The sequence below is a fragment of the Pangasianodon hypophthalmus genome, chromosome 19 (genome assembly GCF_027358585.1).
Source record: "Pangasianodon hypophthalmus isolate fPanHyp1 chromosome 19, fPanHyp1.pri, whole genome shotgun sequence".
Classification (NCBI taxonomy): domain Eukaryota; kingdom Metazoa; phylum Chordata; class Actinopteri; order Siluriformes; family Pangasiidae; genus Pangasianodon; species Pangasianodon hypophthalmus.
In genome coordinates this window covers 4530853-4556701 of record NC_069728.1, presented here as the reverse complement: position 1 = coordinate 4556701, position 25849 = coordinate 4530853, and the positions used below count along the sequence as shown (strand labels likewise).

Here is a 25849-nt window from a genome sequence, read left to right as displayed (position 1 = left end):
ACACACACACACACGCACACACACACACACACACACACAGGATATTCTTTGTAACATACTTTTATTGACTTGTTTTAGCATTATTGTAGATCAATAAATACACCTAACAGCTACAACTTACCGTAAACCTAACCTCAGTAACCCAGAGGAAAAATTTTTCTTTCATTTTCAAAATATAAACAAAATCAAACTCTAAAACAGCACTTTTCTTTGTAAGGACCTTCTAAAATGTCTTTAAAAATGCCACATATTCCTATGAGTAGGGTAATATTTGGGCCCTAAAAAGGGATAAAAAAAAACAACACATACACCTAACACATAAACACTCCCACGCACACACGCGCACACACACACATATTACCAGCTCTTTGTGACATTCCCACCAACTTATTACTGCTAAAGTAATAAATAATCGGGGTTAGTGTGTTTTTTTTCCTTCACTTGACCAACTAGAGAAAGAAATTCTCTACTCCCTACTGACTCTCACAAAAGCAGACTTTTCATTTGATATGCATGTTTAAATCTAACATGCTCCAATTGGTGTTTAGTATGTACATACACATTACGGCCAAAAGTTTGTGGACACCTGATCACACCCATATGTGTTTCTTCCCCAAACTGTTGCCACAAAGATGGAAGCACACAATTGTATAGAATTGTGCCTCTGTATGCTGTAGCATTACAGTTTCCCTTCACTGGAACTAAGAAGCCCAAACCTGTTCCAGCATGACGATGCTCCTGTGCACAAAGCAAGCTCTATGAAGACATGGTGTGTGAAGGTTGGAGTGGAAGAACTCGAGTGTCCTGCACAGAGCCCTGACCTCAACCCCACTGAACACCTTTGGGATGAACTGGAACACTAACTGAACCCCAGACCTCCTCACCAACATCAGTGTCTGATCTCACTAATGCTCTTGTAGCTGAATGATCACAAATCCCCACAGAGACGCTCCAACATCTAGTGTAAAGCCTTCCCAGAAGAGTGGAGCTTATTATAACAGCAAAGGAGGAATAAATCTGGAATGAGATGTTCAAAAACACATATGAGTATTATGGTCAGGTGTTCACATACTTTTGGCCATATAGTATATGTCTCAGTAAGAGAGCCCTACCTATAATTCACAGCTTTAGGGAGATTGAAACCACTCTTGATTACAAACCTGAGACAGCTAATTAGCAATATATAAACAGACCCTTAAAACAATACTACAAATCAACAATACTAAATTCAACAAGACTATATTCAGCAGAGCCAAGCAGATAGTACAGAAGAACCAGAATCCTACCTTACCAGCAGAATAAATCCAACATTCTGTTCTGTCACATATAACAACATAACAGCCTCCATGAACCGAGGATGCAGCCTATCTGTCAGTAGGAAATATTTCTACTACACATCCTGCTAGATATTCTTTTCAGAATCAGGAATACGAAAGGATGTGAAAACATGGACAAAATACAGTACTGTACAGCACAGAAACTGTTATATAACTCTAATGCTAGCACATCCAACCCACCTCATGGGTAAACCCTTGTCGAGTGAAAACGAAAACACTAGTCAGACTCAGATAACGTTAGCCAAAGTCTTTCTGCTTTTTTGTCAGGGATGCAAACACAATACTTCACAATACAAACACAGTACTCATTCATTTCACTTACAGTAGTCTGTATTAATACATTTAATTAGCTCATCATTCTTGTTAACTTAAATAACATTGTACCACAGAATCCTTGAATCTGATTGGTCAGAAGGTGTGCATTATTTTTGTATAACAGGATGGCTTGGACAGTAGTTCTGGCTGTAACATGAGCAATAGGTTTATATTAATGTTCTCGACCTAATACGTTATCGTTTCTATAGTAACAGTTCATACACAGAGACTTGTACAGCAGACAAAGTAAAATGCGTAATCATTGTTGTGGTGATGTTTTTTTAGGAGACATTTATTTAACATTTATGAAAGGAGTCTCGTTGTAAGCAGTCAAAGTTTCCCAAAGTCTTTGGGACAGAGGAGTTTCCACTTTTTCTGGTTTCTCTGCAAAACGAAAGGCTGTGCCTTTTGAGAGAGAGAGAGAGAGAGAGAGAGAGAAAAAAAACACTTTTCAGCCTAGTTTATTGGTTGGCTAGCTCACTGAGTTAATATATAGAGAAAGCACGTTTCCGTGGTTATACATTTTGTGGATCATGGAGTTACCAGTAATCTTTGCCAGTATACGTAGAATAGACAGCTGACAGTGCACACACTAGGTGAAAATTGTATACACGTATATTGTTTTGGTTCTGTGTCAGTATATATGTTATAATAGCTTGAAACTATCACTAGAAGTGGTAGCTACTGCTGAGTACTGGTCCACAAGCATTTGTTTACAATGAGGGTGAGGCGAGAGAGCAAGCACAGGAGAGTACGAGGCACAAGGATGGACACAGAGGCCAAGCTCCCTTTGTTCAAGCTCCAAAAAATTGTTCGATTGAATAAATGAAGTTTGTGGCCTGGGGAATTTGAGAATGATCGAATTAAACATATTGAGCTCCATGGCAGTGCCTGAGGTGTCATGTTAGCTGGAAATGGAGCTCCAAAGTCGGTTAAAATGCCGATGATCGTGGCTGCTTTCATGGGCTTCGTAGATCATAAAGGTGCTGAGCTAGGGTCATTCGAAAGCTACTGAAGAGCGCTTTATAACAGTTATAACGTTTCACATGTCGGTCATATGCGAGAGCTATTGGGCTATCAGTCACTTAACAAGTGCAGATGATTCCCGTTTTGGTAATGGTGCAGGCTCTCCATGAAAGAAAGCGGTTCACGTGACCAACTTGCTCTTTCTGTCTTTTAACTCTATGGGCTAGCTGATGAATTTGTGATAATGCTACACCTAAACCTGTGTGTGTGTGTGTGTGTGTGTGTATGAACATGTTATTCTTCCCATGAAGACAAGGTAAATGTCCCCAAAAGATCAAAATTATCTTTTATTTCCATCTTCATTAGGACAGTTGGTCCCCATAAAGAGATGAATACACACACACACACACACACACACACACACACACACACACACAGATATTTACAGTTTTTCAACAATTCTGGTCTTTGTGTGAGTCAGGCAGTTTAAAATGATCAATGCCCATCTGTTCCTCCTGCTTTGCTAAGCTGGCTGAGGAACAGAGTGCCATTCTGTTAGCAGAAACAGAGATGGCTGTAGAAACCAAACCATACCACCTCAGTATCACCCACTCTCTCTCTCTTTCTCTCTCTCTCTTTCTCTCTCTCTCTCTCTCTCTCTCTCTCTCTCTTTCTCTCTCTCTCTCCCTCTGTTTCTATTCTGTTGTTTTCTTCACTTCATGGCCATGCACATGAATATGCATGTACACATACTGCACATACTGAACATTATTCCTTTTCGTATTTTCTCACGCTTGCAACTCTACACACAAACACACTTTTTCACACATAACACACTCACACTAAAAAAACATGTATCCATTGTTGCTCATGAGAAGTATGCACAAACGCAAATAGTATACTTGCTCAAGTATTTTACAATATTATTATTATTATTATTATTATTATTATTATTATTATTATTACTCATGTTTTTAAGGTTTCTAAGTCAAAATAATATTATTATTGTTGGTTTAAAATATAATGTATCACATTCATTAAAAACATGTGTATATGTGTACAGTAAATATAAGTGTGTATATATGCTACGTATAAAGTGAAGTAAGATGCACATGTGAGTTGACCAACACTCACACACTCACAAACACTCTTCAGGTCGCAAAGTGACACCTGACTCCAGATAATGCCCCAGTTACACAACAGCAGGGAGGTGGAATGGACACACACACACACACACACACACACACACACAAACACACACACACACACGCTAACAGATGTCCCTTCACTGGGATAATTCAACAACAAGGTAAGTCTACGTTTTTATAGATTGTATCCATATTACAGCTTCCTATGATGTTAGAGCGTTCATCATTATAGCCTGTTAGAGCACAATGCGCTTCTGTTCTCGAGACAGCTATTATTTACCAGCGCTGCTACTTTGAAATCCTCACACAGGCCTCTGCTGCTGTTTCACTGTAGTATTCGAGATAAAAATGACTACACACAAACACGTCAGTGCTTTTACTGTACATTTTGCTGTAGTTAATTAATAACATTTGAGGTGAATAACGTAATAAAAAAGTAATAAAAAAGGTCTTTATTTTGTTATATAGTGTGTAAATGTTATAAATCTTTTATTGTTTTACATTGTACAGTATCCATGGGATAAGTCAATTCATTAGTACTAGTTTATGCTTTTTTTCTTTTTTTTTGCATGTACCGTCATTATTGTTTGGCTTTAAATGTATGTTTATGTGTGTGTGATTCTATATGTCCTGTCTTAAGGTTATTTCAGTGTTCTTCTATTTTCCTCATCATCTTCATCCCCCTCATAGCATCTTAGAATGCCATAGGAAGTAGCATTAGCATAATAATGTGGAAATGACAAAAGTCGCTTATAGTATCTTAGTATATTCTTACAGATCTGTTACCTTACCTACTCTAGCTTATAAATTCTAGTTCAGGATTAAACCATCATCATCTTCCATACATTACCGAATGACTGTAATAGTGATTGTGGATGTTTCATGTAAGGATCACGGGCTTCTTCTTCTGAAAATTCATTCTACATATATATATATATATATATATATATATATATACACCCCAGTATCACACATGCACTGATGACATTCATATAGACACAATTCATAGGCTGTGTTATATTTCTCTTCTAAGTGTCAAGGTGCAGCAACAGGTGATTATAAAGCCACCTGCGGAAGACTGATCCCATGTTCCCTAAGGTTTTCCTGCAGTGGTATGCGGCATTTTCCTCTTGTGCAGCTGTATTAGGTAAAGGTGCACTTCCACTACGTACGCCTGCTTGCTACAGCATTGCACGTACGCTGTAAAGCCGCTCCACTGCAGCTTGTGGCTGTAGCTTGCTATTAAGACATAACAGGATCTTCAGAAATTTATTGCACTGTTTAAAAAAAACCTGTAAAAAGTGGTCAAAAGAGTCTCAGCAGGGGAGGCAGCAGAAAACCATTCAGTTACACTAATTTATCATGTGGAAAGAAAGTGTAAATAAAGTGAAAGTGTAAATAATATTACAGCAATTAATTTTCCAGAAAAATAAACAAGTAACGAATAAAACATGATGGACCGTGCTGTCATATGAAAAATACTACACGCTGAGAAGGTATGATACGATAAGGTGGCATGATATGATGCCATCAATTACAATTTTTCATTTATTAATGAATGACATCACACTTTTTAACAGTTTATAGTTACAGTTAATGTTGTGAGTTAGATCTTGCCATCACTTACATTATAACATAAACAGTTGTTCCCTCACCAACATCTCCTTTTCTCTCTGGAAGTTAGTGAGATTAAAAAAACAGCTTGTCATTTTGGAAAGCAAACTCCTCTGTCTTGAAGACTTTCCCATTCTGTAAATCTTTACAAAGCACTGTCACTGTTACAAAGCTCTGACACTCGCGACTCCTTCCATTAATGTTACATAAATGTCTCCTAAGAAAAACAAGCCTCACAAAAGCTTTTCTTTGTTAAACATCACAATTAAAAAAAAAAAATTTGTTTATGATTAGTCTTAGATTTTGTGGCGCGTCCGTCGATCAAAGCCCCTGTGTATGAGCTGTTACTATAGAAACTATAATATATTAGAAAGAGTGCATGGTGTTGTTCATGTTACAGCCGGAACTACTGTCCAAACCGTGCGTTTATACAGAATTAATCCACAGACCAATCAGATTTGAGAATTCGACCATGGTCTGAGTATGATTACTTCACATGATTATTTCACAGTAAGTTACCAACTGGTAAACTGACACAGATAATCTGTTTAAATATTATGGTAACCTTACCCTTGGAGGAAAATGGATTATTCAAGTTGTTATTTTATCAAATATTTAATATGTAATAAAACTGAACAAATGCTATATTACAGTAAATACTTAAAAAAAAGAAAATTACTGTCTTAACTGTCCATTCTATAGAAAAAAAAAACAGAGACAATACCATTTAATGTTTAACAAATGACACACAGGGTTTTTATGAAGAATATACTTGAGAAACGACGGATAAAAGATTATTTCTGACGGATATCAGAAATTATGACAAAACGCTTGAGAAAACAAATAAACATGCAAAATGAAGAAACCACGTAGAAAACACAGTGAAACTAAACACAAAGTGGAAATATATACATAAGCATTAAGTACAAACAGGTAGGGAAGGCAAAAAAAAAATCAATAAATAATAAGGGGCGGTGAAAACAAAATAAAAACAAAGATAGAAGCACATGGAATCAGAACTCTGGGGAAGCGTCGAGGGCGTGTCACGGTGGATGTGCGCATTACGTGTCGGATTACACTGCTAAGGTTACTCTCCTCTCCATTCAAGTCTGCCAAATTCGCACTGAGCAAGAGAACTGTTGGCTTTTCAATAGACTGCTACTTGTTCATGTTTTTCTCAACTTCATAAGGAAAATGCTTCTGTTGAATTATTTAAAAAAGTCCATGATCTGGAAGAAGATCTAATTGTGTTTATTCCAACTGACACCAAAGGAATAAGCAAAGCTATACGAATAATATACTTTCACACTCCAATATTTTTTGCTCCCTTAATATTGAGCATCTGGCCACAAGCGACAAATAACTAAACTATTTATTATCTGCATAAACGTGAGAAAGTGAACACCAAGATGCCACATTAGCTCGGCTGGAGACAGTTAGGACAGTAGTACAAGCTAAACATAGTTGTTTTGATAAGTTACGCATATAGTTGGATTTTATTTTCTACTAAGCTGAAGTCAATCCGATAAGCATTATTATTTGCAGATGACTTTAATCAGGTTTGTATCTATCTAGTACTAGCTAGACAAGATTAGCAAGCTGACAAACAAGCTAACCTAACCGTTTATTCATTGGTTACTGATGTGTTGAATCCGGAAACCTGGGAACACCGGACACAAGGCAGGAGAGCACCCTGGATAGGACAGCTAACCTAACCAGCTAGCGCTTAATCAGCAACAAAAATATTATTGTAGCGAGTTTCTTTAGACAGTCTTAGCGAACTGATTATTGAAAAATCACTCCAAATATAGTAATATCAGGCGGAGCAAGTAACGCTTTCTCCTCACAGCTCCAGGGTCCCTGGTTCAATCCTGAGCTCAGGTTACTGTCTGTATGGAGTTTCCTCCAGGTTGTCTGGTTTCCTCCTTGGATTGATTGGATTCCTCCTTTCCTCCGTGGATTGATAAATTGCACCTATATGTAAATGTGTGTGTTCATGGTGCCCTGAGATTGAGACAGGTGTCCTATCCAGGGTGTATCCCCGCCTTCCGCTCAGTATTCCGAGCATCCGGATCCACCGTGACCCTGACTAGGATAAGTGGTTACTGAGAGTGAGTGAGTGAGTACAGTAATACCAGACAGAAACACCAGCTTCTCTTGTGAAAACCAGTTTGTTTGTACTGACCAGTTTGAATCAAGCCGATGTGTGTGTGATTTTATCTGCGAATGTGTACAGGCATTAAAGCAGCCTAGATTAGAACCATTTTATAAAATAAATGTAACACTCAAGTCATATTTAGGTCTGTTTTAAACATCTTTATAATCATAAACAAATACTATAAAATCACACATTATGAATTTCATTTGTTAAAAATAATTAATTTTAAAAAATTTAAATAATAAATAATGTCAAATTTAAGTTCTTGATATTTTCCTTTAATTTAAATACTAGTTAAATTGTTTGCAGTGTAATTTTACTAACATAAATTTAAAAAAAAAATCTCAAATTTCAGATATTTCCCCTGTGAATTTACAGAGTTTTTTTTTTACAGTGTATTAAAGACCCATGTATTTATCTGTTGTACTGTATGTGATGCTTTCCACTGGTAACTCAGTTGTGGATAAATGGGGTCGTGGAATTACAAAATGCTTTCATTACAGCAAAACTGCTGAATCAAACTGAGCTGTGCTACTCATAAAGTGACATTATGCTTCTGCCATGTCAGACCTGGTGTGTGTGGTGTATATCTTGTTGGGAATACATGATCTGCACAAGTGCCATAAGACCAGCTGTGTTGGATGCTGTGCTGTTTTAGTCCTCAATATCTTTGCGTGTTTAGCTTAGAATGTTCATGTCTGTGTTGGCATTTTTAAACTGAGGAAACAGTGAAGGGTTAAAAATATACTTCCTGTTACAGGGAACAAGAAAGGCAGAAATAAGGGGGAAAAAACAGCTAAGATTAGTGTGCGCTTGCATACTGCATGAAGCTGAGTTTTGGGCTAAGTGAATCATGCTTCTGTTAGCCACAAAGCTGCAGCTGTGTGTGTGTGTGTGTGTGTGTGTGTGTGTGTGTGTGTGTGTGTGCGCGTGCATCTGTCTGTATGACTGAGGATCTGTTTCCTACTTCAAAGCACATGCTGTACTTTGTGCTTTCTAGCATCATCCCATTCACAGCTGCAGCACACACACACACACACACACACACATATACTGTACATATAACAGTGATAGTCAGAGAATAACTCATACTGTGTGACAAAGAGACTTATATTCATCTCAGTCCTGATACAGTTTGTGTTATTATATTTCCTTCTCGCAAGTACAAGCAACTGCTTACAGATTTTGAAAGTCGAGAGTCCGTGTTCTCTTGCATAACCACTTCCACACGAGACTGTAAATATCACTCTTTCAACTTGAACTGACTCTGTAAAAACAGAAATATTGCACGAATAATCATGCACTAATACCTGAATTAATACGCACTTAAATATGAACTAATGAGTAATGAGGCATATACTACTCACAAACTAATGAAGCACTAACCTTAACTATGACGTGAGTCTAATGAATTCATGCCTGAATAACAATCACCTTAAGTACATGTTAGTACATGTTTGTTAGTTAATGTATTACTTAACACGTAGGAGTAAACTAAATCAAACATGCTCTTAATTTCACCCTTGTGGGCAAAGGAGCAGTGCCCCTGAGACAGTGCCCCTCTTTTGCTCTGTGGACCTGAGTGATCCAGCCTGTTGCCCTACTTCTGGTTGGAGTTCTCATCGGTTGGAGATCGCTCAGTGCTGCTGGGGCGGTCCCACATGGACGGCCTGAAGATCAGTGGGATTGCTGGGGATGGTGCTGCTCGGGGGCCGTGGAGATGGCTTTGGACTGCAGTTCATATGGGGAGTCGTACTGTGGTGGCTTTGGGGCTGTGATTGCTGTGGTGGCTTTGGGGCTGCTGTTGCTGTGAGCAGTTCTGTACTCAGGTCTCCATCCGTGGACAGTCTATAGGTTCATCAAACCAGACTTCCTGTGAAAACTGTAATAAATTTCCTGGTTACACAATTGTTTCTTTCTTTCTATGTGCCTTAAGGAGGATCAGTGTAAATTATGAGAGTAATCCAGCACCATCCAGTGATGTTTGTGTATGTAGCTTCATACGGCAAATTATATAAACAATTTGAAATTAAGCACGTTTAATTCATACTCTTTCTTATAGAGCATGTTTGATTTAGTTTACCCCTACGTCTTAAGTAATACATTAACAAACATGTAATAACGTGTACTTAAAGTGCTTATTATTCACACATGAATTCACAAGACTCATGTAGTAGTTAAGGTTAGTGCTTCATTAGTTGTTATTAGCACATGCCTTATTTCATCTTTAATTCATACTTAAGTAAGTATTAATTCAGGTATTAGTGCATGATTATTCATGTACAGTTATTGTAAAGTGTTACCATATAACTTTATCTATTCCCATTCTCAGCTTGAATTGTTATTTATCTGCAACTAGGTACTATAACTCTCTACTGACTTTACACTTCTAGTAACCCTGACTAGACCTGAGCACAGTATTTTATCCAACACAGTCTAACAGAAAAAAAACATTCACATTCAACTTATTTACAGCATTTTCTGTACATTCAGTATCAACGGTCTGGCACAAGCATACATTGCGTAACGTATTAAACTTACAGACTCCATATGAGACGTTCTACACCAATGTATTTTTACCAAGCTAACCTCTAGCACTATGCTCTTTGAGTAAGATCTATATGCATTAAATAATTTTACCTATTTTTTAACATATTGAGCATAAAGTTTGTGCTTTTCACAACATATCATTATGATTAGGGCTCATGAAACTTCTCTTCTTCTCTGCAAACACAATCAGGCTTTCAAGTCACGTGGTAATGCGGCACGGTAACACAAGTATTTTTAAAATGCGGGAAGTCCCTGTACTCTTAGAAGCCTAAAGAATTTATAGCTTAAAAGCTATCTGCATTTTGAAGATACCTGTGTTACTGTGCCGCATAACCATCATAAATTGGTTAATGATCAATATGTTTAAAAGGAAGATGTAAAATTATTTATTATATTTATTACATTCTATATTACATATACAGTGGGGTCCAAACGTCTGAGAGCACTAGTGAAAATGCTTCTCTTTTGCATTCTTTTCTAATTTAATACAACAATTTTCATTATTACAAATTTTATTATTGACAGCAACTTGAGTAAAAAGTAGAATCTTTGAGATATTTACATGAATTTTACATGTAAAATTTTCTTAGTAAACAAAGTAGCACTTCTTACCTTTAAATGAGTTAAACTGTATATACAAGCACAATGCTTTAGTTCCATCAACATACAGACATCCGCTTATTAAACCCATATCACTGACTATACAGCTCACTGTTTTGAGGAGGACAATGTACATCACTCGTCACAATTGCTAACAAAAGATGGACATCGAGGCAACTATGTTTTTTTTTTCCCCACTCTGTAGCTCGAACGCATGGAGGGGAAGTCGAGGGAAACCGAATGCAGTGTAAAACCATATGGGGGCTTCAAGGACCCACTCTATAGAATCCCCAAATGTTTTCAAGCTGTCTTGGTGCCTTACCGTTAGCTACCATACAGCTGTTTACAAAGTTACACACATATACAGTACAAGCATCAGACACACTGAGGTTCGTTTCATAAACTACAGGGTGAAGACACACACACACACACACACACCAGCAATTACATAGGGTTACAGATTAGCTATGGTTAATTTTGGGTTAGGTGTAGGATTTGCCTAGGGTTAGGTTTGGGCTGTAGTTAGCGCTTGAATCTGTTACAGCCCCTCCTCTTTCATTAGGCAGGGCACATCATTTTGTCAATTTTTGTTTTCCTGCCATTTAAGAAAAAAACAATAATTTAAGTTAAATTGTCTTGTCCTTACTTGGGCTTATCATAATATCCTTGTGAGGACTTTCCACGGACATAATTATTAATGCAGCTAATTAACGCTATGCTACACCAAAACATAATCCTAACCTTAACCTTAATAACCAAAGGGAAATCTTTTTTTTTTTTTTAAATAAAATCTGCAGTTCTTGTACAAAGCTGTTGTCATCATGGGGACCAGCCAAATGTCCCTGCAAAGGTAAAACAGTCAGATTGTACTTTCCTCCAACAAACCCTCCCCCGCTCCCTGCAAACACAAACACACACACACGAAACACACTTTAATATTACCGTTTATTGCTCTTTGTAGTGGGTTTTTATGTATAAAACTGTTGATTTAATTATTTTTATTGGTGTCTTTGCTTTGCACTATTTCTTTATATGTGCCTAAGATTTTGCACAGTACTGTACAAGTGCGCGAGTGTGTACCTGTGTGTGTGTGCGCATCTGTTTGTATTGTAAGATGATAACGGTAAGTGTCTTCATCTCCAATCATTAATCTGAATTAGCTATTACTCCCTCGACAGGCACATATCTATAATGTAGTAATGACCTAAATAATCTAATGACAGCTCTCTTTCTTTCTGTATTATCAGTATGATGGAATTAAATTGCGTGCACACACACACACAGACCTGTGTAACCTGAGCTGGTAATTCAATTCCAAACTTGAACAAATACTCTCTCTGCCGTTCTGTCTTGCCAAAGCAGTGGCACGTTAATTGCATTTTGGTTGATCCACTTGTTTGAGGAGAATTGATTACAGATTTTAAGCATATTTCACTTCTGTACATGAGCGTGAGAGAGACAGGATGCTCGGTGATGGGGGAATATGAGTGAGGTTGAGAAACAAAGTGACAGAGACGTTGATGGCATAATTGTGGAGAGGAATAAATGAGTGGAAAGATGACAGGAGAAAAAAGCACAGTTAAGAGTCAGCAGAAAGCAAAGAAGGAGAGAGAGAGAGAGAGAGAGAGAGAGAGAGAGATCAGACGCAGGTGATCCATCAGCATCATGGTCTCCCTGAGCAACTGAGAGCTCACATTTCCTCTAATCTTCTTCACCTCCTCCCTTACACTCCCAAATCCAAACCCTTCCACTTATATTCACACAAGATTCAGAGGAAATCTCCCACGTGCTTATGTTTCTCCCTACTTTCTACCCTTGATGCAGGTAAAAAAAAAAAAAGCTCTCCGTAACCATGGGGATGGACAGTAAGGAGGCTAAGAATGACGCGCGTGTAGAAGTAACCCTATCTGAAGGCCCAGGTAAACATAGCAGCCGTCTTAAAGAGACAGCACTCCGACCCAAATTATGTCAGTGTGTGGTAAACGGAGCAGTTAAAGGTGATAATTACCTTATTTAAACGCTGTCTCTTTAAGATTAGTGTGACGCTGATGGGTTGTAAGTGGTCATTAAAGCTTACAAAAAACCCATCCAGGACTTGTGTGCTGTGCTCTGTGCTCTCAGCGTGTGCCTCCAGTTTATTCCATTCCTGTGTATCGTGTGATGCTGTGCATCTTGTGACACTACATATCATTACCTTTCCATGATTTCAACTGAAAGTGTCAATCTATTCCAGGTTGAGCTCGACGTTTGGAAGTCGTGTTGAGTCAATAGAACACACGGTTAGCAAATAATGCAGTTAGAAGCTGTATTTAGCGACACTGTAGTATGTTGAGCTTTACAATACTGAGCTAGAGAATAGTATTAGAGATGAACTCTTGATTTAATGGGGATTTTGTCTGTATGATGCTTGAGAACCAGGCAGTTTTATTTTTACATAACCCCTTCCACACACCCAGAAAGGTGTTAGTTGGGGTATGGAGTAGTGTTAGACAGTGCTGTAGTAACTGAGTGCAAAAAATCCAACTCGTCACAATTTCTGTGACTCTAACACCAACTCAGAATTTACAGGTTTGCAGATTGGACTTTGATTTAATCATTAGACTTCTTAGTCTTAAGTTTAGTAAACGGTGTTAATCAGTATCTCAGGTCGCAAGTATTAGTGCTGTACACTGTGTCACAATATGACACAGGAGTTACAATGACATTAGGTGAGGGAGCTCTTCTTCCTTCATGGATACTAACAACAATACCTTCCGTTCAGTGTATGCGTTATTAAATGGAGAGCTCAACACTGATATCATTTGTTATATCTCTTTATGTGCTATGTTTAAATAAGGGCCAGCTTTTTAAATCTTCAGCATTCCATGATTGATTGTCTGTTTGTCAGTTTTGGCAGTTTATTGTCAGTTTTGGCAGTGATATTTTGAGGTTTATTAACAGTATAGATTCAAATGCAAGAATCATCAACAATAAGCCAGTCCGGGTCATACACAGGATAACACAATAACACAGTCCAATCCACAAAGCCAAAGGTCAGGTCAAGGCCCAGGGAATAGCAGGCACATGGTTAAAAAAAAAAAAAAAAAAAAAAGATACACTAAGACTAGGGCAAATCCAAACAGAGAATACAGGGAAACAAGGCAAAGGTCCTACACGAAAATCACTCACGATACAAATGGCTCAGAAGCGTGAACAGGTGAATTGTGATGTAAGTGAGAGTCCATGTGATTTATGTACTGTGTGGCCAAGAAATGGAAATGATAAGTGAAGAATTGTTCAAACTTTATGGCAGTTTGCCCTCTGGTGGCATGGTGGTGCATTGTCCATGGCTGGTATGACAACTCGAAAGCCTTTAAACTAACACATTTTTTAAACATTTATCAATATAGATCTGCCCATTTCTATTAAAGAGAGCTTGTTTTCCATTGTGAATGATTTCCAACTGCCATTTTGCTCAAATGTTCAGTTTCTTACAAGTAACCACAGAGCCAAGGATTGGTATTGGGCCATGGGTTGTTTGTTATTGCATGGAAGACTCATGTTTGATGCTAACGAGATCCTACTGCAACGCCCATATCAGAATTCAACACTGAGGTGTTCAAAAATCAGAGCAAATCGGCTGGGCCTGATACATTCACAGTAGTGCTAATGTCTATTATATTCTTCATTATGATAAAAAATTAAGATTAGATTTAATTAAGTTAATTAAGTTAAATGAGTCAGCAAATAACTGTTACTGGCATTTTAACATTCTTAATGTCTTGTAAGGGCTTGATGACTCAGACTTAACTACTGATGACTGGGACCTAAGAGTGCTTTCTGACTCCAGTATAGCCTGAGAATGAGCCACGTTACTGTATCATTTGAGTTGAGCTTAGCTGATTAGAGGTGAAGTATAGCTGTAATGTGTTACTATAGTTGTAGGTTTTGCGCTTTGGGTTAAGTAGGTTGGTTGGACTATTAATGCAGTGTGGTGTATTTAGGAATGTAAATGTATTGATGCGTGTTGATGCATCAGTCTGACAGTGGTGATAAAACTGCATAGATTTTTGGAATGACAGAATAGATTGTAATTGATATATAATGATATAATGAACCTATTTTTTTTTGGCCAAAATAATTCCCAGGCTATTTTCGAATGATTTCATATGTGATGAGATTGAAAATTTTGATATATTGGGTTTAACGTCTGTAAAACACAGCTGTGTATTTAGTGTCATTTTAAAATTTATTTGAATCATACCAGCTTAATTCAGTCATACTGAATCAGTAAGAGATCTGAGAGTCAGGATGCTTTAATCATTTTAAATTTTATTTTTAATATACGATTTATGATGAAAATGAGATTGTTATACAGTGGGTTCAGAAAGTATTCAGGCCCCTACAGTTTTTGCAAACTTTATTGTATTGATTTAAAATGGATTAAATGTACTTTTTTAGCCATTAATCTGCACACAATAATCCATAATGCCAAAGCAAAAACGTGTTTTTTTCTTTGCCGAAGTGCAGCTGGTGTGACCACAGTTCTCCTGCGAGGGTCAGAAATCATTCATGGTTTCAAGAGGGACATTAGACAAGAGATTTGTAAAAGGATTATAACAAAAATGTGGTGTTATGTTTCTTACTGTTCACAGCGTTCACCATTCTGCACAGTTCGGCTGTATTATAAGACTGTTTTGTTTGGGGGGCACGAGTTCTCAAAAAAATGCCTTCGGCTTATGTTGTTGTTCACAGTAACATAGCCCCCTTTTCCTATTCCTTAAATATTGTCAAGCTGATTATCATCATTAGTCTAGATGTACTGTGGTGTTCAGTGGATTTGTCTCAGTTTTATGATGGTGTGGAGTGGTGTGAGTAGCCTCTGGTTGTAGTGTAGTATTGAGTTGAGTGATACAGATGCATTGAGCGGCACCAAATGCCCCTGTCCTGGCAGAGTGCTGTCCAGTCCACTTCCACGCCTCAGTAACTGAACTCGCCCGCAGCACTATACTGTACAAGTGAGTCAGGACAGAACCCGGCTGCAGCATCAGACAAAGAGTAAGAGACAATTATTAACGTATTACATCTTCAATCAAATGAAATTTGTATGAGGAATTAAAACAAGCAATGACACTGAAATAAAATACTTGGACTGGTGATTTAATAGCTCTGCCACAAGCAGAACACACACATCACAAACACATATGAATCAATGACACTGTTGTCATTCTTCCACACTGCCTTTGTGTAGTAAAACACAATTTGTAACTCTATACTTCTTTCCACTTTTAGCCTGTAACAGATCCAGCCAGGTCCCTAGATGCATTTACCGTGTCAGCGGTGTAGAGTGGCCCTGTAATGAAAGAGGCCGCACATACACACAAACACATGTAGACGTCTGGAATAGACTCTTATCTAATCATCTCTATGGGGTTTATGATTGAGCATAATTCGATGCTACGCACAGACTCACAGAAATAGCCAGAAGAAACCAAAGGTCCCTCTCTTATCTTTAATTTAACTTTATTACATGGACACAGTCACACAGAATGATTTCCTGGTGGCTGTGAAAGTTACTCTGTTATATATGGTAGGTACATTTTTTTTTAATTTAATTTGTTTCACATACTTTAAATGCATACAAACCTGATGGTAAATTTTAGACTTATACTTATTAGCAAGTATACTGTCACTCAACACTTAGGGGAATGAATTGAGAAATTAGACAGGATCATGTAAAAAAAATCACGTGTGTTATTGTCAAGGGTATTCAAATATAGCTGTACAAAGGTGTTCAAAAAATCTAAAAAACATTTCTATATGTATGTATATACGCATATATATATATATATATATATATATATATATATATATATATATATATATATATATATATATAGTACACATACATACCTATATATATGTGTGTGTGTGTGTGTGTGTGTGTGTTTTAAATTCTCAGGGCTTTCAGAGCATGAACAGAAATGTACATATAAGACTGCTGTAGAAATTTATTTTAAGTTGTACCTAATATAATAATCTAACTAATATGATATTTGGGCTGATATTAAATTCAATAGATGAAGAGGCACAAAGCTGAGAATGTGTAAAATAATAGGTTTAATAAACACTTTGATTATTTAAATAAATTATTTAAATAACCATGCCATCACTTTGTGATAGCTATTGTGATAAAATCACAGCACCTGTGTCAAACATGATAATAAATTGGTTGTGTTAAAATTGAACACAAAACGAGTGAAATAAATAACACATTCATTTCAAATACTGTTTATATGCTCTATAAGCACTATCTTATTTTAATGCCTGTTATACTTGTAATATTGTATTTATATGTGGTTTATACTGTGTAAAGAAATCTTCCACGTGATCAGACGTAATCTGTTTGTAGAGTATTTATACAAACTTTATACAAATTATAAGTATGCTGTACACACAATTATTACTTTAGGAATGTGCTTTACATTCTTCTAAATAGTAAAGCTTTTTCTACAAATTATGATAAATAGGCACTATATTGAAAATGACTATAACACAGTAAATATTAAGGCACATGAAAAAGACTGGCAAGGGTAAGTACTCGGTATACACAATACATCAACCCATAATACAAAAGATCTAGAAACACAACAAGGAAACAAGAGACACCACAAATTACCCAGGTAAACAAAGGACCAGAGTGGTAATGAGTCCATTAACATGTAATACATGTGATGAGGAAGTGTTGGTGCTGGGGAAGGGCCATAGGTCAGTCAGTCCTTCAGCGCCTGGAACTAATAATATTTTCTAAAGGCTTTATAAATTGTGCTTTACATTTTGTGTTTTCTAATATAGAATTAAATATACACAATGTGGAAAGTAGACTGAACTAGCTAATTGGCTTTAAGACTTATAATAACAGTAATTGAAAATATAGTACACTGCATACATTTATGTATTTAAAATGTGGAAAAGGAAAAGTATGTGTATAGTAGTGAATTTTATATATCATAAATATAAGAATAATATATATATTTAATTATATTTAATAATATAATAATTTATAAATATAATAGCACCCCATATAGCTGGTCAATTTTATGCTCCACGATGTACAAGGACATAAAATACTATACGTACATACTGTACATACATTTCACTCAAATGGCCCAAAGTTCTGCCTGTGCTTTTCTGTCCATAATGTACACCTATCTCCACTTCCTATGGCAGTTCTTCACTGCTCAAAATAATAGTGTACATGCATTTATAAATAATAAACATTGCGTTTTTTTATTTAATCTAATTAAATACGGCATCATGGTGGTGCAGTGGGTAGCATTGCTGTCTCACAGCTCCAGGGTCCCTGGTTCAGTCCTGAGCTCAGGTTACTGTCTGTGTGTGAGTATTTGTGTGTGCATGGTGCTGTGTCATAAAGACAACAAAGTGAAAGTATTGGCATGGCCATCACAAAGCCTTGACCTGAATCCTGTAGAAAATTTGAAAAAGTGTCTGAGCAACTGACAAACCTGACTGAGTTACACCAGTTCTGTCAGTGTTGTGAGAAGCTTGTGGAAAGCTACTCCAAGTGTTTGATTCAAGTTCAAGCAATTAGAAGGAAACACCACCAAATACTAACAAAGTGTATGTAAACTTATATGTAAATAAAATCTGAAATAAATCTTAGCTATTATGTTGAAATGACCTCTTATAGAAATCAAGTAGACGCCGTAAATGATTTAACACAGGAAATATATGGTAACATGAATGTGTGGACCTGTGAAAAATTCAGTTTGAATGTCTTTAGCCTAGTTGTATGTAAACGTTTGATATCAACTGTAACATTCAAGATGCATCTGTCCATTTCTTTACATTTAGTAACAAGATGTTTGTATGATTTATATATTTCTTTGTTTAATATTTCCAACCTTTTGCTAATGCATCTGTTTTTGACTGACTTTAAGTGTATTTGCACAAAGTACAATAGATTTACCCACCCACTAGCTTTGAAACTTTGCAGTATTGTTCTTGTGTCATTTTCATGTGTCGTTACATTGAACAGACACAAACAGCATAAAAACCTATAAAAACATACAGGATTGATGGGGGAAAAAATTACGATATAAAAAAATTAAATTGTATGTTATAGGAGTGAATTAAGGAGAAACATGATGTGTGTTGCTGGGTGAAAAAACATCAAAAGGATGCATGTGTTATGATACAACTCTCTCAGTCTGTATTGTGCATTATATTATGCATTATATACACTGAGTGATGTGCTAAAGAGTGATGTGCTATCTGCCTTTATATAAAATGTAGCTGTTTTTTTCTGTTCTGGTTTGAGAGGAATAACAGATGTGTCAGTATACAGTGAATGAAATTGTCAATTACTGATATGCACTTACACTTTCATACCTTCATGCCTTCACCCTTCACTTCCAATCACAAAACTAAAATTGTATTTTTTCATCACACGATGATATCTATCTTCTTGCTTGCAGACCGGCGGCGGCCGGGTAAATTCCAGCCATTCCGCCGCCTGTTTGGGAGGAAGAGGAGGAGGGAGACAGAGCGAGGGTTTGAAGAAACCGAACTTAAACCCAGCCACTCCACTGGTGATGTGTGCAATGGGGTGGTCTCAGGCCTGGAGGAGTCCAATCAGCATCTAAGGTTATAGATCTGGCAGGAATGAATAAGTATAAAAGTATAAAGTATAAAAAAAGTATAAAATTGTCGGGAAAAAAATAATATAAAATACTGTTGTATTTTGTCATATGTTGACTTTGGACTTTCAAGAACCATCAGTGTAAGGTTTTTTCCCCTAAGTACTGATCTAGAATAAGTTTGGTTCCCTGGTGGACTAGTGTCTAGCGTGTGGTGCGGTCACCGCCGCAGCCAGGGTTTGATTCTGGGTCAGGGAACCGACCTGAGGGTTACACAAGCCAATGCTGGTCCCAAGCCCAGAAAATCTTACACATAAATAGTAGTAAATTTTGGTTTGTAATTTGCTTTGTTACAGAAACATTTAAAACTAAACATTTCTTAATATGTGTGTGTAGAGAGCTAAATCCCCTGGGGTCTCGAGCTTTTTCACACGAGAGCGTCTTCATCCCTGAGGATTCTATAGAGAAGCCGTGCTCAGAACTGACCATGTCTCAAGAGAACGTCTCAGACAAAGTCAGGAACCTACAAGTAAGTGTATTTAATGAAATATTCATTCTCTTATACAGATGCAAACACCTATTTTAAAAAGGAAAGGCTATTACAATAAGTAAGAAGTAAAACACCTCAGGACATGCTGTTACAGAAGATAATCAATGACAGGATGGTGTGATCTTGTCAATGCGAAGGGGAGACCCGAAGCCTCTTTTCTCTCTCTCTCTCTCTGGATGTTAATATGACATAAAAATGCAGCTTGTCATGTTACCTAGAATTCAGAAAGTGCAAAGTCTTCTGTATTGAAGAACCTCTCATGGTGGAAAACTTACTAACCTTTACAAAGTGCTGACACCTGAGGCTACTTCTATCAGTATTAAATAAACGTCTTCTTATATAAAGCTTCAATATCTACAATATTCTTAACTCTCAAATCTGGTCAGAAGGTGTTCATTAACAGTAGTGTCAGAGCCACACTCACTCACTCATTCGCACCCAGGGGCAAATTTAGAATTTGCCTACCAGCATGTTTTTGGGAGGTGGGAGGAAACTGGAGAGCCTGGAGGAAACCCACGTGAGCATGTGGAGAATACGCACAGACAGTAACCCGTGCTCAGGATCAAACCCAGGACCCTAGAGCTATGAGGCAGCAATGCTACCTCTCTACCTTCTTACCAGTCAGATTTGAGTAGTCAATCTTATTATTACCATTATTTTTATTATATTCAAATTCAATCTAGCACCACTTACCTCATTTACCTCGTAATATAACTGAGCACTCTACCCTGTGTTTAATTCTACAGAGACAGATAGCTCATAATATAAAGTTTGGTCAGAAACCTCCCTCACTAAGAAAAAGTGAAGGAGATGAAGGTAGCTCAGATGAGGAAGAAGTACCAAGAAGTCCATTGCGAGTCCTGGCACAGGTGGAGCCAGAGCCACAGGACACCAAAGCCAGGGAAAAAGTAAGAAAAAAAACCTTGAAACTTTTAAAGAACCTTTAAAAGTCCTGTACAACAAAAATGACAGATTTTGATAAGAATTTACAGCTGTAAGACAGACTAATGGAACTATGGTACACTATATGACCAAAAGTTTGAGGACACCTGACCATCACACCTACATGTGCTTGCTGAACATCCCATTCCAGATTTAGTACCCTGTTTGCTCTTATAATAACCTCTTCTGGGAAGGCTTTTTGGAGCGTCTCTGTGGGGATTTGTGTTCATTCAGCTACAAGAGCATTGAGATCAGACACTGATGTTGGTGAGGAGGTCTGGGGTTCAGTCAGTGTTCCAGTTCATCCCAAAGGTGTTCTCTGGGGTTGAGGTCAGGGCTCTGTGCAGGACACTCGAGTTCTTCCACTCCAACCTTAACACACCATGTCTTCATGGAGCTTGTTTTGTGCACAGGGGCATTGTCATGCTGGAACAGGTTTGGGCCTCTTAGTTCCAGTGAAGGGAAATTGTGATGCTACAGCAAACGAAGACATTCTATACAATTGTGTACTTCCAACTTTGGGGAAGAACCACATATGGGTGTGATGGTCAGGTGTCTACATACTTTTGGCCATATAGTGTACAATATATTGTCACTTTAAATCTACTGTTAATATTTATTTCTGTATATGGTTTATGAAATTATTTGAAAGTCATCGCTTTTTACTATGACTCTTTTCTGTTTCATAATTAGGTTTCATCTGCTACCCATGATGTGGTTCACTATAGGACCCCTGTGAAGTCCCCTCGCACAAAGCGGCCTCCTCCCCCTGGTACAATTGAATCAATTAACCTAGATGCTGTTCCCCAGTCAGCTCCACGCTTGGACAACACTGCTGCCAAACATAAACTCTCTGTCAAACCCAAAAACCAGCGAGTGTCACGCAAGCACCGCAGATTCACACAGGTAAGGAAAAAAATTCTTTGGCTGACACCTTGGACAGTTGTGAACATCTTATAGTAACACTAGGGATTCAGGGTGAGGATCCTTCAACACAATCCAAGAATCAAAGCTGATAATGCAGGCAAATAGGTTAAAAAAATACAATCAAAATGTATAGCAGAGGACAATCCAAAATGCAAAATCCAAAGAAAAGGCAGAGATCAAAACACAGGAGACAAACTATTGGCAAGACTTTGCAATAACTGAATGATGAACTCCATGATCTGCTTACATAACATCAAACCAGGAAGTGACCTGGAAGTGAGGTGCTGGCAGGGAGGGGAAATATCCCCCTTACCCTTTTTTGGTATAGCCATTGCAAAACTCATGTCTTCCTTTGTCAATTTAAGGAGTTTCTGGAGGTGGATATTTCAGCAGTTCTGCAGGAAGAGGCAGATGTGCAGGAACTTGCAGAAGAAACAGGAGTTTGGAGAGAAGCGCATGTAAGAAGTCACTGGACCAGAGACGATCAAGAGCTTCCAGAAAAATCTAAGAAGCAGAGACTTCATGAGGAGGAGCAGGAGCATCTGGAGCTTCAGAGAATCCAGGAGCAAGAGAAGCAGAGAAGGAGAGAAGAAGAAAGAAGAGCTGAGGAACTGAGACTGGAACAGGAGACAATGCGTAGAAAACAGGAAGAATTTCAGCAAAGGGAGGAAGAGGAGCGAAGGCAGTGGGAAGAAGACAGAAGGAAGGAAGAAGATGAAAGAAGAAAGAGGGAGGAGGAGCAACGCTTGAGGGAGGTGGAAGAGAGGAAGAGACACGAGGAAGAAGAAAGAAAAAAGAGAGAAGAAGAGAGAAGGAGAGCAGAGGAAGAAAGAAGACAGCAGGATCTCATAGCAGAGCGCCTTCGCCTGGAGGAGGAAAGGAGAAAGAAAGAATTGGAGGAGCAGAAAAGAAAAGAGGAGGAGGCAGAAAAACTAAGGCTTTGGGAGTTAGAGGAAAAACAGCACAGAGAAGAAGAAGAAGCACGCCTTTATGAGGAAGAAAGAAAGCAGCAAGAAGAAGAGGAGGCTAAGATGAAAAGATTGGCTGATGAAAAGAAAAGGAAGGAAGAGGATAAAAGAAAGAGACAGCAAGAGGAAATGAGAGCTGCTGAGGAGCACTCCACATCCTCTGATCCAGAGTGGAAGAGGAAAGCAGAGGAGCTGCGATGGAGGGAGATGGAAGAGAGGCAAAGACCTTTCACCTTCAAAGTGTCCTCGGGTGAAAAGCAAATCCTATTTCAGAAGGTCAATCTAACACCAGTTACCCCAATACCTGCTCAGCAGGGTGAAACAGCTGCTGAAATCAGGGAAGGCACTGCAGGAGTTCCTGATTCACCGACTTTATCTTCATCCTTGTACGTTCCTCATACTGCTATACTAGTGACTGGAGCTCAGTTGTGTGGTACGGCAGTAAATCTGGATCAGATAAAAGACACAGCCTGTAAGTCTCTGCTTGGTCTCTCTGAGGACAAAAAAGCCTTTGGGACACCAGCAATGAAGAACAAGACATCACCAGATCGCAAATCTGGAAAAACCAAATCTTTAAATGAATCCTCTTTATCTGCAGACCAGTCTAGTGCTGCTGTCCTGGCAGAGTGGGCCAGTATACGATCCAAGATTTTTAAAGGTGGACTAGAGGGAAAATACCAGGAATACCCAGACAGACAAGTGCAGAGCCAAACAAGTGAAGACATCAACGAGCCACCATTCTCTCACACCAATCTCAGGAAGACTGTGTCAGCAAGTGCTAAGTTTTCCATCACTCCAGCCAGAAAGAAGTTTGCTGACTCCAGTAGAAATTCTGAGGTCTTTAGTCAAGAAGAAACAGAAGCAGGTAGGAGGGAATTACCTTCTACAGATTCTGCTACTAGCCAGAATCTCCATTCACCTTCCTCTGCCAGCAAAGGTCAAAATAAGGGAGGAAAGATGGTCCGTATCTCAGACAGTACAGAAGAATGCAAGTTTGCCAAAGACCTCCCTTCCTTCCTGGTTCCAAGTCTGCCACATGGATCCCAGAAAGCTCCAACATCTGAAACAGGACCCCTGAGCCAGGTGGAATCAGAGGACTCGGACAGAAAGGATTATGGGGAACAGAGAGACCAGAGTGGTGATGAGAGGCCCTCACCATTTGGTATCAAGCTGAGGAGGACCAATTACTCCCTTCGTTTTCATAGTGAGCAATCCACAGAGAAAAGGAAGAAAAGGTATAGTGCAGGTGACAGTTTTGAAGGAGTACCAGTGCCCCTCACCTCTACTGACCAATACTCTGACAATTCTGTATTCTCTGAGAAGACCAGTATCACGACTCCACTTGGAGAGAGCGGAATCAAATTCCAAGGAATCTCCATTGTAGAGTCGCGCTCCAGGCCTGGTAGAAATGCTCCCTCTTCAGCATGTAATGAACGTGACAAACTCATCTCTAAGCCCCCAATTTATCAGAAACCAGCCACATTTCCCAAACCATCTGATGGTGCCACACCTCCACCTTCTCCACTACCTAAACCTAGTAGAAGGACTTCTGGGGAGATGCTCTCCCAGAGATCAGGTGGGCCAGAATTGGCAGCCTCTGAAGAGCACATTGATCAAAAGTTAGAGCCCTCAGAATCCATGCCGTGTCAGAGGAATGGTCAGGGTGATGATGAGCCAAAAGAAAAGAAGTCCTTCTTTCCATCCATCAGCATCCCATGGAGGGAGAAAACAGACCGGAGGGCTGAACTCATAAGAAGAGGCAAGTATAATCTCACTTGACGTATGAATACTTTATGATCTTTAAATGTCTTGACACAAACAAATATGTATGTAAAAATGCATTAAAATCACATGCCATTCTATAATAGCACATTATATATCAACCAGAAGAGTGTTGAATAATGTGTCACTTCCATGAATGTGAACACAATACACAACATCTTTAAGGTAGTCTTTGCTTACTGTGTGTCTGTCACTCTCAAAGTAGATGCAACTTGTGCTCCTGTCTCCTTTACAGAAAAGCCCTCTCTGCAGAGCAGGCATTCCTTAGATGGCTCAAGAACACAGGAGAAGGAGACAGGACCATTATGGATCACTCTGGCTTTGCAGAAACAGAAGGGTTTTAGAGAGCAGCAGCAAAGCAGAGAGGAAAGGAAGAACCAGAGAGAAGCCAAGCTGGCTGAGAAACAAGCCAGGGACCGAGAAAGTGTAAGTACAACATCACCAAACATATCTGTTCTACCTTTAGTTCATGTATGTAAAGCCAAGTGCACACTGCATGACTTTCAAAATCTCAGAATCATTGACCATTTGACACTACACGACTTCAATAACTTGCAATCAGTTGTTTGGTGGATGTAAGGGTGTGCACACTACCTGGACAGATCCCCGAGGAAGCCCGCCTGATCAACAAAGCTCTCTTTCTCAGGAAAATGAACGAGAGACCTGTCTATCATGTGACTTTGGGACTATTTTGTATTGAAACAGTGAGGACTGTCTGTTCTGCAAAGAGAACTGGTGGTACAGTGCTAGAAAAAGTAGCTGTTTTTATACCGTGCACAACCAGGAATCACACTGGGTTTGTTTTACTATTGTATTCCAAATAATTTCTTACAGAACCAATATTATTGTGCTTACATATTGTTCATGCTCTTCTGCACACATAGATGGATGATTAACTAGATCTACTACACATGAGAGCATATGAATTTGATTTCCTGTCAGGCTTTCATTGGCTGTTTCTCATCGCTGTCCATGCAACTAGTTGGAGAAGGTTTCACACTATGTGATTCATTGCTGAGAAAATCAAACATGTCTAAAATCATGTAGTGTGCACTAGATTTAAGCTACAGAGAATGTTTACAGGTTTCAACTGTGGTATGGGAAACATCTAAGGATTTTTCTTACAGGGTGGAATAGTGAGCCCTACAGAGGGTAAGGGGAATGGAAACTCCAGTACTCCTAAGGCACAAACCCCAGAGGAGAACAAGAGACCAGACACATTACTGACTCGCTTTGAACGCCGTGACAACTTGAAGAAGGCCAACACCCTACCCACTTCTGTCACAGGTGCAGTTTTTTTCTGTTTATTAGGATGTCCTGCACAAAATACACTTGTTTAAGTTAAAGTTTAAG

General features: G+C 38.5%; 1 protein-coding gene across 2 annotated transcripts in view; it reads left to right on the top strand.

Annotated features, from left to right (window-relative positions):
• cracd (capping protein inhibiting regulator of actin dynamics) overlaps positions 1–25849 on the top strand; it is a 36769-nt gene that overhangs the window by 9220 nt on the left and 1700 nt on the right. Inside the window, exons 1-8 of one of the 2 annotated variants that reach the window (XM_026944448.3) lie at positions 9756–16257; positions 19166–19334; positions 19724–19856; positions 20624–20785; positions 21513–21725; positions 22112–24473; positions 24732–24922; positions 25624–25783. In XM_026944448.3, the coding sequence (XP_026800249.3) occupies positions 19815–19856; positions 20624–20785; positions 21513–21725; positions 22112–24473; positions 24732–24922; positions 25624–25783 (3130 nt within the window). In that variant the 5' untranslated portion in view covers positions 9756–16257; positions 19166–19334; positions 19724–19814. Of the gene's footprint in view, positions 1–9755; positions 16258–19165; positions 19335–19723; positions 19857–20623; positions 20786–21512; positions 21726–22111; positions 24474–24731; positions 24923–25623; positions 25784–25849 lie in introns of those variants that run through there. The other variant, XM_026944447.3, reaches the window with a different exon arrangement.